At 37.7% G+C, this 16,757-nt stretch overlaps 1 protein-coding gene across 1 annotated transcript; it reads right to left on the minus strand.

The window, feature by feature from the left end:
* Window positions 1-8,606: 8,606 nt before the first annotated feature.
* LOC143578474 (2-alkenal reductase (NADP(+)-dependent)-like) lies at window positions 8,607-10,504 on the minus strand. The gene is made up of 5 exons (XM_077062049.1): window positions 10,045-10,504; window positions 9,760-9,937; window positions 9,508-9,674; window positions 9,250-9,332; window positions 8,607-9,171 (listed from the first exon to the last, which is right to left on the minus strand). Exons 1-5 carry the CDS (start codon window positions 10,276-10,278, stop codon window positions 8,793-8,795), a joined length of 1,041 nt encoding a protein of 346 aa, XP_076918164.1. The 5' UTR covers window positions 10,279-10,504; the 3' UTR covers window positions 8,607-8,792.
* Between the last annotated feature and the right edge of the window lie 6,253 nt (window positions 10,505-16,757).

Raw genomic sequence — 16,757 nt, forward strand, 5'->3', positions numbered from 1 at the left:
AATATTCACTAACTTTTTTCTTTTCTTTACTTATAACCACTTATAACTTTACTTTCTCACATAAATTTATGTGATGGGCAAAGAATGCTATGAGCGTCAAGTATATTTACAAAAAAAATGTATAGAAGAAAAATATGTCAAATTTGAATTTCAAAAAGTTATGTATCGAAATAAATGAATGAGTTTAATTTGATGAATAGAATTGAGATAAATAAATGCATGTCTTCTTGGTGTGTGCGTCTGTGAAATTGTATTTATATTTATACACTTTTGTAATTTTGTAAAAGGGAAAACCTTTCAAAACTATAATTTAAAAAGAAAATAAAAGTAAATATATATATTATCTATTATTGAACTTATTATTTATGCATTTAGCAAATAACTTTCCTATTTTTTGAAGAGCCAACGAATCTTTCAAACAGGCTACTGGCTAAATTTACATCGGGATACATTTGTCTTTCGATTCGATAAAAACCACTCATCCAAGGCCAACGCCCGGGAACACTCGTCCGAAGGCACAACAATTCAATGAGATAAAACACGTTCAGTTCAAGGATCCAATTAGTGAAAGATACGTACTCGTCTAGTCTCACATCATCACACTGGGTATTTTAAAACTAAATGATGGGAGTAAGAATCGAACATGAGTCACATGTAAAACCAAATATTTTCCTTACCACTCTATCACTAGCTAATTGGCAATATGCAAATAGTTATAATTTTTTATTGAACGCCAAGTAAATTTATGAGTTGGTGATCGATTTTCTCTTTTTTTAACATCAAATTTATTTCCTTGCACTCAAAATCATAGTAATCTTATAATTGTAAGGATTTGAAACTATCACCTCTATTTTAGAAGGGAACTCATACTTATACATTTAGGAAGTGCATATAATAGTTTTGATAACAAATTCATATATAAACATTCCCATCTATTTATACATTTTTATCTTTGTTCAGTTTTGGGGTATTTGAGACTATATATTTTGATATTTATAAATTACTTATTTTTTTGTTACTGTACAACTTTTCTATATATCCAATGCGGGTCATGGTTTTGAAGAGATTCACCCAAATGGGTCCTGTTTTGAGTGTCGTTGTATACTTGTATCATGATATTATACTTTTGTTTTTGTATTTACTTGCTTGTTTCTTGTGTGTTTTCTTTTTAAAAATAAAGTTGAGCATAGCATAGATATATAGGTGATGTAAATAGTACCTAAATTAGTTTCAAGCAATAATACATTAATAAATGGTGCATGTCCTTAGAACATCCAGTGTGGACAACATAGGGGCTGCATGAAGGGGCTTTTAAGCCCCAAGCACACCACAATAAAGCGGCATGGAGGTGGTGACATGGTCATGGGCTATACGTAAATATAATACTAATTATTTTCAGTAACTAACAAATATACTCTTCTACATCAGTTTTCTTTTCTCTGTCAGCTGGTTTGCATATGGCTACTTCGGTTACCAGTGCTACTCCAACCATGGGTTCCATGACCATTTTATATATATAATATTTCTTGGTCGCGTGATTTTATTAATTACCGGTAACTCACTCAGCCAACTTGATGTTTTAATACTTGACATCACAATTAAAGTTTGAATAATTAAGCTTTGGTGGCTACATTCTTTTAAAATCCGTACATTCTTATAAGATCGGTAATGGTACACATGCTGACATGCAATATAATTGTTAATAAACATGGTAATTGTAAATGTAATATTAATAAACATGGTAATTGTAAATGTAATATTAATCCGTATATTGCGAATGTAAGCATTAAAAAATAATATGTATTTATTTATTTATTATTGAACTAGCTTTATAAACCCGTGTATTACATGGGATAAATTAATATATAAATTACAATGAATAATTTAATATAAATAAAAGAAAAGATAACTAAGCCTCTATATATTATGTAAAAAACATGTATTACCAATAAAATCGTATTATATCATCAAATATATTTGACTTTTAAATCGAGAATGAGTTGTTCTACAATCGGTATACGATAATGAAACAATACCACTGAAGGAAAATTTAAAACAATGAGGCCTTTCGATGTGAAAGATATAGCTAAAGTCTTTCACAAATTTTTCAATATTTAATAAACATGGTTTGTTGTAGATTTTTGAATTTCACCAAGTATGTTGTATAATATGTAAATATTTATTTGTATAAAAATGTATAGATATAATACAAATAGAGTTTAAATAAAAGTGAATAATTTAATTAGATATAATATAAATAGAGTGTAAAAGGAAAGTGAATAATTTTTTATATTTGCCATATATAAGTTTTTGAGGGAAAAAAATTGTAAAGATTAATCATAAACTGACACGTGTCACAATTATTTTAATTTATTAGAATAGGTAGATTTTATGAAATTTGGAAATTTATTTACTTATGCTTGGATAGTACACGAGTTTATAACATATTTTTTTTCTCTTACTTCAAACTCTCTCTCTCATCTAGAGGTGGCAAATGAGTTGGGTTAAGTCGAATGGGTCATGGGTCGAAACGAGTCATGGGTCAAGACGAGTTTGGGTCAGAACGGGTCAGTTAAAAGAATGGTTGTTTTAGTTTGGGTTGGAATAGGTTAGGGTCGGAACGGGTTTCAGTTTTTTTTAATGTGAACAAGAATAACGGCTAGAGCTGTTCACGAGCTGAGCCTAACAGAGCGAAGGCTTGCTGGTTGCTTGGCTCGTTTACAATTGAACCGAACGGCTGAAACATCGAATCGAGCCAAAATCGAATCGAGCATTTTTCGATCGAACATCAAGCGATTTCGAGCATTATTTATTTCTTTTTCACTTTAATATTTACAATAAGAAACAAATTTGAATGTTGTAAATAATATATTTTATAAATAAATTAGTACTTTTTAGACAAACGTGTAATAGATTGTAAATTTTTTATAAAAATAATTTTGAAGTGAGATATGATAATCATGTAAACTTCTAGTATTCTAAAAACATGAAGCGAACAAATAAAACTATAAATTTGACGAATTGTGAAAATTTTAAAAGGGTAAAAATAATTGTAAGCTTATATGAATATGTTTTGTCCATATATTTATATATTTGTTCATATATAATTATATATAAAATAAATTAAAAATATTCGAGTCAAACCGAACCGATCAGACTTTTGCTCGTTGCTTGGCTCGTTTACAACCGAACCGGGCGGCTCGTTTTCAATCGAGCAAAAAAACCAGCAAGCATTTTCCGAGCGAGTTCGAGTCACGAGTGGTTTGGACGGCCCTAATAACGGCATAAACATTTTGGTTGTTTAGATTTTTTGTTTTTTATTTATATTTTGAGTTATGATTTTTTTATTATTTTTTTTTTTGAATTTTTTTTGAGAGGATTAAGATTAAAAACCCTCAAAAACTATTCAAAAATAATAATAAAAAATCCTAACTTAAAATATAATTATAAAAAAAAAGTAAAAACACTAAAATGTTTCCTCCATTGTTCTCGTTCCATAAAAAGAAAAGAAAAAAATCGAGCCGAAACCGAAAAATCGACGAAAACGAAACAAAACGCCTAAACCAACCAAATCAATCGAAAATCAAAACAAAACTAAAAGAATTCAAACCGAACAAAAACGAAACTGAAAAAACGCATAAAAACGAGTCCGGAATCGACCAAAAAGAAAACACAAGAAACCAAAACCCAACACGCCCGGTGTGAAAACTCGTGTTGACTTGAAACCTGAACCGAACCCGTTTCAATCTGAAACTCGTTTCATGCCAAAACCTGTCTTATACGAAAATCCATTCCGATGAAACCTGTCACATTTCCTTAGAACACTAACCTATATCGACTCATTTCTTTGAAATTGTCGACCCATTTTAACTCGAAAATAACAAGATAGAATTCCAAATGACTCATTTGACCCGTTGCCCCAATTAATTCCTCAAACATCCCAAATTAACATATATGTAAGGGTTTAGGTCAAGATTTACACCATGCTCTCATCCATAATTGAATCGCGGAGTTGCAGGTTAAATAATCGATACTTGATATCATTCTATGTTATGTATGTTTAAATTATTATTATTATTATTATAGTTATAGTTAGTTAGTTTGTTTGTTTCTAGGGTTTTAAATAATGTTTTATGCGTTTATGACAATCAATCATAATTAATTATCTGTTGATTTAACAGTACTTACGATGGCCGATCACGACGGAGGGTTGATGGTCAACACACAATTCGACGGAGGCTTGAAACTATTTCCAGATAAAATAATTAGCCATGGAATTGATGGGACAGTTGTGTACGAAGGGTTAAACTATACCACATACCTTTCGATAGCTGTAGCTGTGAAACGCCTCTCGAAGGATCAATACAATGCTCGGAAACAAGGACTTGGCATTCTTATGCGTTTGTGCCGCTCTGGCACGAATTTTGTTTTTACGTATCCAATTGTGGAACATGAGGATTTTATTTACGTTATCATGAGGCGTTGTGATTACGACCTTCATGGCTTAGTTCAGAACGAGCGGGAGGGACTATGCAGAGTTGCTGAGTCCATTTGGATACCCGTCTTCTGACTTGTTGCAGTTGATCAGGTTAGTGCGCTTTTTCTTTCCTTACATGTATGTTCGTACGTATGTATGTATTGTATGAATGTTGTTCTTTGTTGATATCATAGGGGCATTGTTGAAGGCTTTGACCATTTGCATTCCCTTGGGATTATTCATGGGGATTTAAATCCTTGTGTTGGTATCGGATAAAATTGCTCAACTTTCTGGTATGAGTTTTAGCAGCCGTCGTGCTGAGGACGAGCCAGCATCTAGACCTAATGCAAATGGTAACTTTCGTTTATTTAATAAATGAATGAACATGAACAAAAAGTTTGTGTTCGTTTAATTAAACGAACGAACATGAACGCATGTTCCGTTCGTTCATTTATGTTCATGAACGTTCGTTTATGTTCGTTTTTGTCTGTATATTTATGTTTGTTTATGTATTAATAAAAAAATAATTAAATATTATTTGAATGAGTTATCTACTTAAAGTTTTATATTTGTTAATTTGTGTTCATTTAAGTGCCTTCATTTATGTTTGTTTGTGTTCATATATGTTCATTTATCTTTGTTCAATTATAATCGTTTAGATTTTAATCAAACAAACATAAACGACACAAATGTTCATTGTTTAAATAAACGAACATGAACATAGATATTTGTTTGATTAAGTGTTCGTGTTCGTTTAAAGTTAAATTAACGAACACGAACATGCCCATGTTCGTGTTCGTTCAATTCGTCTACATGCTTTCATTATTCACATTGATGAATACATCGGTCTTAATCTCTAGGCTCTGCCAAATTAATTTGTGTTCGTGAACACATTAATTTCCTTAATGAAGAACACGTACATAAAATCTCGTTCGGTAAGTGTTCGTGAACCGTTCGTGAACACATTATTTCCTTAACGAACGAACACGAACAAGGCCTTGCTCGTATTCGTTCGGTTCGTTTACAGCCCTACATAACATCAACTACATCATATATGTGTTTAGATCGTTTAGATATTTATTATGCGTGATTTACACTTTTTTTCATGGGTTGTTAATGCTTATTACATATCAGTTTCAGGAACTAAAAGAAAGCGATCGCTTGGACAAATTCTTAATATGCCCCAAACACAGGCCACGGATTTGTTTGATTTAGGCTGTGTCCTCTTCTTCCTTTTGACTCGAGGCGAACATCCCTTTGGTGAATGCGAAATCAATGTGACCAGCAACAACATAGTCAATCTCTCCCGGCTGGAACACTTTCCAGAAGCCAAGGATCTCGTGTCTCGATTGTTGAAATCTGAACCCGAACTCAGGTACAACTAATTTACTCTGGTGAATGTTTTTCATTCAGTTCGGTTTTTGATCTGTATGCACAAAATCACACACATCTAGATAGTTTTTAACTTTTTATCTCTTTTTTTGTTTTTATGAAATGGCAATTTACTATCATAGATATTTGACATTGGTAACTACATTACAATATCCCAATATTAATTGGCAGGAGGAAGTACTTTGTATTATGCAGCTCGATCGAGCCAAGCTTTATCGAGCCCGAGCCCGAGCCTAAAAATAAGCTCGTTTAATAAACGAGCCCGAGCTCGAGCCAGCTCGCGAGCCTAAGCGAGCCTGCCATTTATACAATTTTTTTTTAAATATATATTTAATAATTATTAATTATTAAATATAATGTTATGAAAAATAAATAAAAATAACTAAATAATATATATTCTTTTATAAATAAAATTATAATATAAAATAATTATAATTATATAAAAAAATAATTGATAAATAGTAAACGACCCGAGCTCGAGCTTCACAATCCATTCACGAGCCGAGCTCGAGCTTTGAAAATAGAGCTTGAAACGAGCCGAGCTCGAGCTCTGTGTAAGTTAAACGAGCCGAGCTTGAGCCTAGTCGAGCTCGGGCTTGGCTCGTTTGCACCCCTAGTATTATGTCTTTCATATTTATATATAAGTTATATATTTGTTAGGCCGAAGGCATCAGAGGTATTACTCCATCCTCTTCTTTGGAATCCCGTGAAGCGAATGAGGTTTCTGTGGGATGCGAGTTTGAGGGCACATGGTAATGGCAAGAACGCTAGTTTAATGCTTGAAGCATTAAAAGACAAAAGTCCTGTGGTTTTCAGAGATGGTTCAATGGATTCAGCATTTATCAATGAAATGAAACAATACGTGTCATTCGACGAAGACAGTGTTCCAGACTTGCTCCGTATTATTCAAGTAACAGAAACATACTATTATTACGGATTAAGTCCTGTGAATATGAAGGTTCTCTTTTAACGACATTCAAGTTATATAAGTTAAGGCTGTTAACATTAAACGAGTAAAAAAAATTAAAAATTTAACTAAAAATAATTGTTTTACAATATATATTTAAGGCAATCCGGTACATTAATTTCCAATAATTCTGAAAATTTTTTTAACTCATCTGCGAGCATGTTTAAATGTTACTCGTTCTGACTGTCTGTTTTTAACTGCTTGAAACATAGGAGCTGCTGGGACCCAAGCTGGAAGATGTTGACTGCTACTTTCGCCGCAGGTTTCCTAACTTGTTGATGGTGGTATATGATGTTATGCATCAATACTGCAAGGATTCTGAATGGTTCTAGGTGAACGCAAGGAACAGGCCAAATTAGACCTACCAAATTCTGCAAGGTAGTGTTTATTGTGCTAGGATTAGATACCATCTACTTTCATTCATAGCATCACAAATTAGATGCTCCATCATATGTGTAATGTGAGGCTTTAAGACAGTGCCTATTGCGAAGTGACTAATAGAACCTTTTAGTAAAAACATTATTATAGGCTTAATGAATGCTATGTGAAAAAAAATAATTTTACATGTGGAATTTCATTTACATAAATGATCTTAATTTGGCATACTCCAGTTCGATTTCTAGGCATAATTAGAAGATAAAATTCATTACTGTGAAATCAATCAGTAGCCAAAGATTAGACATCCCTCTTAATATGTTAATTAAGTGTTATAACAATCAAACATTATTAATCTCTTTCTTGTGTGTAATACTTAAAACAAGTTTGATAGATTTAAGGAAGAAGATGAATCAGAATACCAGTACAGAGGCATTCTAACGACGCTAATAGTCGTGCCTGCAATGATGGCGGAATCTATTGTAGTAAATTATGGTTTTTATGAAAGGAATTGGGGCCAATGGTGGGGAGCGATGAGTGAAATCGAGATTGACGTGACAGGGATTCAACGTACATGGCGGTGGATAGTCAAACAAAAGGATCAAACCCCTCACACACATTAGCCCGAAAATCTTGGAAACCGCGGTCGGTTTTATTTGAATTCCCATTATTGTGAATAGTAACTGATGAGGGTATTGAAGAAGTAATCCAGTTACATGTAAATCTAATGGACGGAAAAGTTTGTTAACTTTTGGTTATCGACCGAATGGACCCAACCTCAATCACACCACCATCAAGGAGAACCAAAACAATGGTTTGAATAACTGCAGATTTAGCTAGATGAGACCGAAAACCATATTATGTTGTCGAGTTGAAAGCGTTAGCAATCCACAAGTGGCAGCTAGAAGAATAACAACCACCCGGAGTGTTTTCCCTTTTTTGAAAACAAAAATACATAGAGATCAAAAAGATCATTTCAGTATACCGTAATTCAGATTATAGACAGGATCCGAGAGCTTCTGCTGCACATTCTCATTGTTGTTTGGTGAAGTTAGGATAAATGCTTTGTTCCGAAGAACAGAGGCAACAATGGCTTCCATGTTTACCTCTGATTTCATATCAAAATCTTCACCAAATCTAAAAAACCCATAAAAAAATATCAAAACTGGATGTTACTACTTACTAACAACAGTATACACCAACGGAGCAATCTAGTGGCTCCATAAAGGGTGGGGAGCTACCAGAACGCGTCATTTAGGATATTAGAGGTTTCGTTTATATATATAATTATAGATAGATTTAGTTATTTTAGTTGTTTAAATAAATACAAATAATCAAACTAGAATTAAAAGGGTAAATAATTAATTTCTACATGAAACAATACTTGTAACTTTAACCAAACATGCATCTTGTAATATAAACTATTAAACATGTTTCATTTGATTGCCATCAGCCCATCATAATTCATCATTATGAAGCTGAATTGAGACATAATTTTGTAAAACATAAAACATTAAATCTTGACAATGACAATTGACAAAGACAAAAACACAGTTGTGTCTTAACGACAACTTTGCTTAATTATTCGTGAGCTATGACCACCACTTGTTTTCCGACATTCATACCACTATACAAACCGATTAGGGCAGCCGGAGCATTTTCAAGACCTTCAGCCGTATCCTCAACATAAGTTATTTTTCCTTCATGAATTAGAGGCAAAATCATTTCTAAGAACTTCGGATATTCATCATAGTGATCAAAAACAATGAACCCTTCCATTCTTATACGTTTCATGACAAGCAAAAAGAGATTGTGAATGCCTTCGGGTTGGTCAAGGTTGTACTGCGAGATCATTCCACAAACCGCAATGCGACCATTAAGTCTCATGTTACGTAGTACTTCTTCGAGCATCTTTCCCCCAACGTTCTCAAAGTATATATCAATGCCATTTGGAAAATACCTGAAAGTCAAATTTATTTATCAATAATTTCTAACACTATAAGTAGCTACATTATATTAATATAGTAGAAATCCTGACTTTTTTAATGCGGCGTTAAGATCTTGCTCTTCTTTGTAGTTAAATGCCTCGTCGAACCCGAATTTGTTCTTGAGTAGATCAACCTTTTGAAAAGAAGAAATTATACTAAACCACATCAGAATTGCATCTAAGCAATGAAACTGAAAAAAGAAAACATGAGGCTATTTTGGTGTTGAATGTATTTCTTGTGTCTACATCTAACAAACTAGTAAGATAAGAACACTAAACATAGATAATAAATGGTATGCGTCATTTCACCTTTTCTTTGGAACCAGCACTTCCAACAACATAACAACCAAAAAGCTTCGCAAATTGTCCAACAAGTTGACCAACAGCTCCGGATGCTGCGGACACAAACATAGTCTCCCCTTTCTTTGGAGAACATATCTTATGAAAACCAACATAAGCAGTCATTCCAGGCATACCTAAACCATTACATAAATCAATTAAAATCTGAAAAAGAACAAGTAAATTGTACGATGTAGAAGAATAGATAGAACTATAACTTACCTAGGATTCCTGTATAGTAGGATAATGGAACATCAGTATGTTGAATCTTAATTAGGGAACTTGTATCTTTAATCAAGCTATATTCTTCCCAATTAACAAGACCCCATACCAAGTCTTCTTTCTTAAAGTTTGGGTGACTAGAATCCAAAATTCTTGACACACCATAACCCACTATAGGCTGCAAAAAATTATGGTTTTCTTGTAAACACAAGACTACACAATACGAGATATAAAGGTAACGCGTTCTAGATTTCTAACCAAACGTTTATTAGTAACCATACGTACCAAACCAGGAGTGAAAGAGTCAATATAACTTCCTTCCATGGCCTTTGTCATTCGATTCCTCATGTAGGGGTCGCATGACAGATAGAGATTTTTAACTAAAATTAGACCGCCATCATTCAATGGCAGCTCCAAATGGACGGTGGCATCGGAAGTTATCACCATGTCAAATACAGTTGGATACCCATTGACGTAGTCTTTGAATATCACTTGCTTGTTTCTCACAACCTCTGGCATATCTATGTGTTAATAATGGTTGAGCTTTCTTTACAAATATGTTTGTGTGTTAATGTTTATATATAAGCCTAAGTTTATACTACTAGGAATCTTGCACATGCTAGTTTATTTATTGTAATCTAGCATATATATGTGGTTCTATTTTTTTTTTCAAATATTGTCTTCTAAATAAAAACGAGACATGATAAATAATTGTGTGTAACGCATACTTCAAGATTTTTGTTAGATATATTTAATATTGTGTCGTGTTACACGTCAACCCATTTAATTTTGTGAAGTGAATTTGCATATGGAGGTTTGAGTGAACTTTCAACAAAACGTCAAGTGACAAGACGGTCAACTGTGATGTTGAATTTGGATGGTATTGTTAGTTTCTTTCACAATGTTTAGGAGCTGTTTGATTCATTCAGATCTGAATGAGTCAGATCTGAATGAGCCATTGTCCCATTCAGCAACAACAATAAGTCTGAATGATTCAGATATAATTTAAACCATTCAGATGTTTTTTTTTGTTTAGAACCAAACAGTCTGAAGTCTGAATGAATCAGATGTTTACATCTGAATGGTTCCATTCAGATATAAACAAACAACCCCTTAGTCTTCTTGAATACACAACACTATATACTAAAGCTATTGAATATGGTCTTTTTACAGCATGACCATATATACCTCGTGCGCGGTTATTTATCTAATCATGTGTCAGATGGTGCAACACATCACCTCATGCGTTATTATTTCCCTTTGAGAAACACTATTTCTGTAGATCTCTTCGCTAAACTTTTTTACGCATCGCTATTTTCATAATTGAAGTAAAAAATACGTTGTAATAATATAAATATACACAAATTGGAACCAACAACTACATAAAAAAAATAATAATAATTACCTATTCCAACCCTCAGAAATCATCGCCACAAAATAAAAATAATAATAATAATAATAATAATAATAATAATAATAATAATCTTAAACACTTCTCCACCATTCACATATAGCAATTGTATACCACATACTTTCCATTTGGACTAGAGTGGGGGGTTATATTGATCACGGCCCCATTCCAATACGTACAGTCAGTAATTGCATGAATACCACATACCATTCACATATAGCAATTGTATACCACCATTCACTAGCGCTTTGCCGAGACGGAGAAGCAGCTGGGAAGGGATCTTCCCCAGAGTACACACCTCTACACGTAGAGGACTAGAGAAAACAATATTCGGATCGCCCGGCAGAACAAAAAGAGGAAGCTAGGTATCTGGCAGTCAAGGGTAAACTTTGACACCTCATCCAGCTCTCACCCTCTTGTCGGCGGAAGAAATAACACACACCCTTCAAGCCAAAAACACCGGTGGACGCCACTCACCAAAAGCGTCACGGAGATATTTGCCACTGAAAAGCTACCATGGCCAAAAGCTCCAATGATCCGGCAGCGACCTAATGCGGATCAGAGTAAATCCTGTGACTTCCACCGGACAAAAGGTCATAGTACGGAAGAGTGTACATCCTTGAAGGATATTGTTGAAGCATTCGTCAAGGATGGAAGACTGGCACACCTGGTGGCATCAATCAAGAAGGGAGGAAGGAACGACAACCGGTACCGAGGCAACGGACGAAAGCCCGTTGACATCAGCATCAACATGGTTCATGGTAAGATCAGAGGAAGAAAAAGGCGAACGACAGAACCATGTGCGTGGAAAGAAGCTGAGGTGCGCTTCCCGCGAGTGCCAGGAGGACCCAGCAAAGAAGGCCCTATCGTCATAAAAAGCCAGCTGGGGCACTACATCACTTCTCGCACTCTTGCTGACAACGGCGCCTCGTCAACGGTGATGTACAGGCAGTTCTTCGACAAGCTAGATGACGAAGACAAAGAGCGCCTGGAAACGATCTGCGCCTCGATGGAAGGGTTCGATGGCAGCACAAACACCCCCCTGGGCATCCTATCTTTCCCCGTCACTCTTACGGACGGGAATCACTCACGCACAGAAGACGTGGATTTTGTCGTAATGAGGAAGCCACACCACACATACGACATTCTCTTCGGAAGAGACGGGATGGCAAGATTCAACGCCGTGGTATCCTCAGTCCACGGCATGATGGGATGGCCAACAGCTGAGGGTGTAGCGATGATCACCGGCATTCCCCAGGTATGCATCGCATCTGTCTCATCTAAACCCAAACCAAAGATGGCTAAACCAACCATCACCGAACCAGAAAGATGGGCCTTCAACGGCAAGTACCCTGACCAGGCCGTTTCCATTGGCCCAACAGTTGTTGATCCCACACGCACCTTACTCAAGCGCTTATTACAAAAAAACGCTGACATCTTCGCGTGGACACCAGCTGACATGACTGGTGTACCCCGAAGTAAGGCAGAGCATAAGCTCAAATGCGATCCGGCTGTTACGCCGATCGTACAAAAGCGCAGAGTAATGGGGCCAGAACAAACTAACGCGTGTAGAACCCAAGTCAAGGAACTCCTTGACGCAGGCATCGTACGCGTTAGTAGATATCAAACTTGGGTTGCAAATCCCGTTATGGTACCGAAGAATAACAAACAATGGCGCATGTGCATAGATTTCAAGGACTTGAACAAAGCATGCCCCAAAGATTGTTATCCGTTACCCGAAATTGATCTTAAGGTGGATTCGTTGGCACCGTTCCGCCTTAAATGCTTCCTGGACGCGTATAAGGGGTACCATCAAATCCACATGGCCGTTGATGATCAGGACAAAACCGCTTTTCGGACGCCCGATGGCACATTTTGTTACCAAATGATGCCATTCGGACTTAAGAATGCCGGGTCCACATACCAACGCCTGATGGACAACCAGTTTCATGCCCAAATTGGGAGGAACTTGGAAGTCTACATGGATGACTTGGTCATCAAAAGCCCTGACCCAGAAGCGATGTTGAAAGACATCGAAGAGACTTTCAACACGCTCAGGAAGATAAACATGAAGCTCAACCCGAGCAAGTGTGCCTTTGGAATGGAAGAAGGGAAGTTCTTGGGGGTCATCGTCACTAAAGATGGCTTCAGAGCGAACCCTGAAAGGGTCGAAGCCATTATCAAAATGGAATCACCTACTACCATCAAACAGGCTCAGACACTGAATGGACGACTAGTGGCACTTAATCGCTTTCTGGCAAACCACGCGGATAAGTCGTTTCCCTTCGTGTCAACGTTGAGAAACTGTTTAAAGAAAACGCACTTCCGCTGGACACCAGAAGCGGAAGCAGCTTTTCAGGAGATTCGGTCACGCCTGATCGAACTCCCAACGCTCACAGCACCAAAAGCGGGAGAGGAGTTAATCCTATACCTTTCCGCAACAGATAGAGCAACCGGGGCAGTCCTGCTAGTAGAGCGAAAAGGCATCCAGATGCCAATCTATTATGTCAGCCGTATCCTAACAGACGTAGAAACCCGGTACTCTACCCTCGAAAAATTAGTCTTAGCACTTATACACGCTTCACGCAGGTTAAGACGATATTTCCAGGGTCACCCAATCACCATTCTCTCCAACTTCAAACTTGCAAACGTTCTAGGCAAACCCGAGTTATCGGGACGCCTAGCCAAATGGGCAATTGAGTTGGGGGAGTACGCGATAAAGTATAAGCCAAGACCAGCCATAAAAGGCCAGGTTTTGGCCGACTTTATTGCGGAAGTGCCTGCATCGCGGGAAAAAGAGTGCCAGGAAGAGGCTCAATCCTCTCTAGCACAAGACATCAATGATGTCTGGCGACTCTACACTGATGGAGCAGCCAGTAACGAGGGTTCAGGCGCAGGGCTGAAACTAACCAACCCAGCAGGCCAAGAATACACTTACGCTATTCGACTGGATTTTCCAAGTACGAATAACGAAGCCGAGTATGAGGCATTCTTGGCTGGGCTGAGAATTGCGCGTAAGATGGGAGTGAAAAACTTGGAAGCCCACGTGGATTCCATGTTAGTAGCCAATCAGATCAACGGGACGTACACGACCGTGAACGACACAATGGCCCTGTACCTCGCACAAGCAAAATCCCTTATGCGCGATTTCAACGACTGCAAAGTCATACACGTCAAGCGAAGCGAAAACAAATCTGCGGATGCGTTAAGCAAGCTTGCATCATTAGCCTTCACCCATTTAGGAAAGGATATCCGCATTGAACTCCTCGAGACACCTTCGGTCCCGCACAAGGAAATTTGTGTCATCCAAACAGGCACGGAAACGTGGATGACACCAATAATAAAATACCTTGCGGCAGGTACACTACCAGAATCAAAAGCACAGGCAAGAAAACTACGCTGTAAAGCACTGAATTATCAACTCATCGATGACATCCTTTACAGACGTAACTTTCTTGGCCCACTCTTAAGATGCGTGGACAACCAAGATGCTGACTACCTCCTAAGGGAAGTACACGAAGGCATCTGTGGAGTACACGCAGGTCCCCGCGCTGTTGTAGCTAAGCTAAACAACGCGGGATACTTTTGGCCGGGGATGCATACGGATGCGCTGGCATACATCAGAAAATGCAGGTCTTGCCAGCTCTACGCACCCAACACGCACCGCCCGAAGAATGAACTTGTTCCAGTCACCTCTTCATGGCCATTTCATAAGTGGGCCATCGATGTGACAGGCCCATTTCCTACAGCAGCAGGAAATGTTCAGTTCCTAGTGGTAGCCATCGACTACTTCACCAAGTGGATAGAAGCAAAACCCTTAGCCTAAACAACCGCGAAACATATCAAAAAATTTATTTGGGAATTTATTATTTGTCGTTTTGGACTTCCACAGAATTTGGTGAGCGATAACGGCACCAACTTTGCTGACAAGAAGCTACAACAGTGGCTGAAAGAACTTCAAATCACCCACACCTTTACCTCAGTGGCACACCCGCAAGGTAATGGTGAGGTGGAAAGAGCAAATAAGAGCATCGTCGAAGGCATAAAGAAAAGACTCTTGGAACACAGATCCGGCTGGGTGGACGAGCTTCCGCACGTCCTTTTGGCAAACAGAACGCTGAAAAAGGCCAGTACGGGAGAAACCCCGTTCAGCCTCACTTATGGCACTGAAGCTATGGTCCCGGTCGAAATTGGTTTACCTTCACCAAGGGTCTTGATTCAGCCAGAAGACAATGATGCGGAAAGACGGTTAGATCTTATGCTAACCGAGGAACGCAGAGACTTAGCCGCAGTGCGTGAAGAGAACTACAAGCGACAAATGCAAAAGTACTACAACACGCGGGTAAAACTCTGCAACTTCAATGTAGGAGACTACATACTGCGTAACAACGAGGCTTCGAACCAAGAACGCCCAGGAAAGCTGGCCCCGGTCTGGGAAGGGCCATACCTTATCAAAGAAGTTCTAGGAAAGGGCGCATACCGGCTCGAAAGGCTCGATGGCACTCCCATCCCAAGAACATGGAATGGAGCTCAATTACGCAAATGTTATATGTAGATCAATTCCAAACTTGTAAAGAAAAGGCCTAGAGCCACATATAATGGAAATGATTCTCCTTTCACAATGTGTTAATAGCCTTACCTTTATACTTATGAACTTCCCACACTGATGTGCCGGTATTCACCGCATAAATCGGGGAAGAAGTAAGTCGTTACGTGTGGAAGGCGGCAAAACCCGCATAAACACAACGGTAAAAATTTCAAGTTTTAAGGAAAACCTACACGCAGGTCAGATGTAAGTAAAGTTTAGCCATCCTTGTAAGTGCAAGTGACGGTCTTACCCGCACAATCACGAACAAGGAAGCAAAACTTCAACCTATCATCTACCACGTTCAAAGGTTAACTTATTCTGAACACTTAGAAAATTTCAAAGGGAAAGATGAGGAAAACTTCCACGCAGGTCAGATATAAGTAAAGTTAAGCCATCCTACTAAGTGTAAGTGACGGTCATACCCGCACAATCATGAAAGAGGAAGTGAAACAAACTTATAATTTACCACGTTAAAAAAGTTAACTTATCTAAGTACTAAAGAAATTGCTAAGTTAGATCAAAACATGCGTAAAATAAACAAGGCAAAGAACTAACACAATCTTTATTCCATCAAATTCAAATATTACAAAGATAGCTATACAAAAGCAAAAATCTACGCTTATGGTGGAAAGGGATCTTCAGAATCAAGCTTCAGGACCACTTCCACTTGGACCCGCTCCATCAGTAGAGCGTGGTGGTTCAAGGAAAGCTTTAAGGATAGCTAGCCCATCATCAGCAGCAGCGACTTCGTTCACCTTCTCCACCACCGGATGCGGGAAGGCGGCATACTGATTCACTGCTTGGTCGTAAACAGCTTCAGTATCAACATTATACAAAGGGAAGTTGGAAGGCGGGATGCCTTTCTCAACGAACCCTAGACCAAGCAGGAAGCCGGCCTTTTCCCCATCCTCATGAGAAGCGTTGAGGGCTGCGCTCATAGCATCGTCATAAGACGTCTCTGAGAAGACCCGATGCACAACCTACAAAGAAAAAATACAA

Source organism: Bidens hawaiensis, unplaced genomic scaffold (assembly GCF_021521415.1).
Source record: "Bidens hawaiensis isolate Kalapana, Puna unplaced genomic scaffold, B.hawaiensis_p1.1 tig00029276_1, whole genome shotgun sequence".
NCBI lineage: Eukaryota > Viridiplantae > Streptophyta > Magnoliopsida > Asterales > Asteraceae > Bidens > Bidens hawaiensis.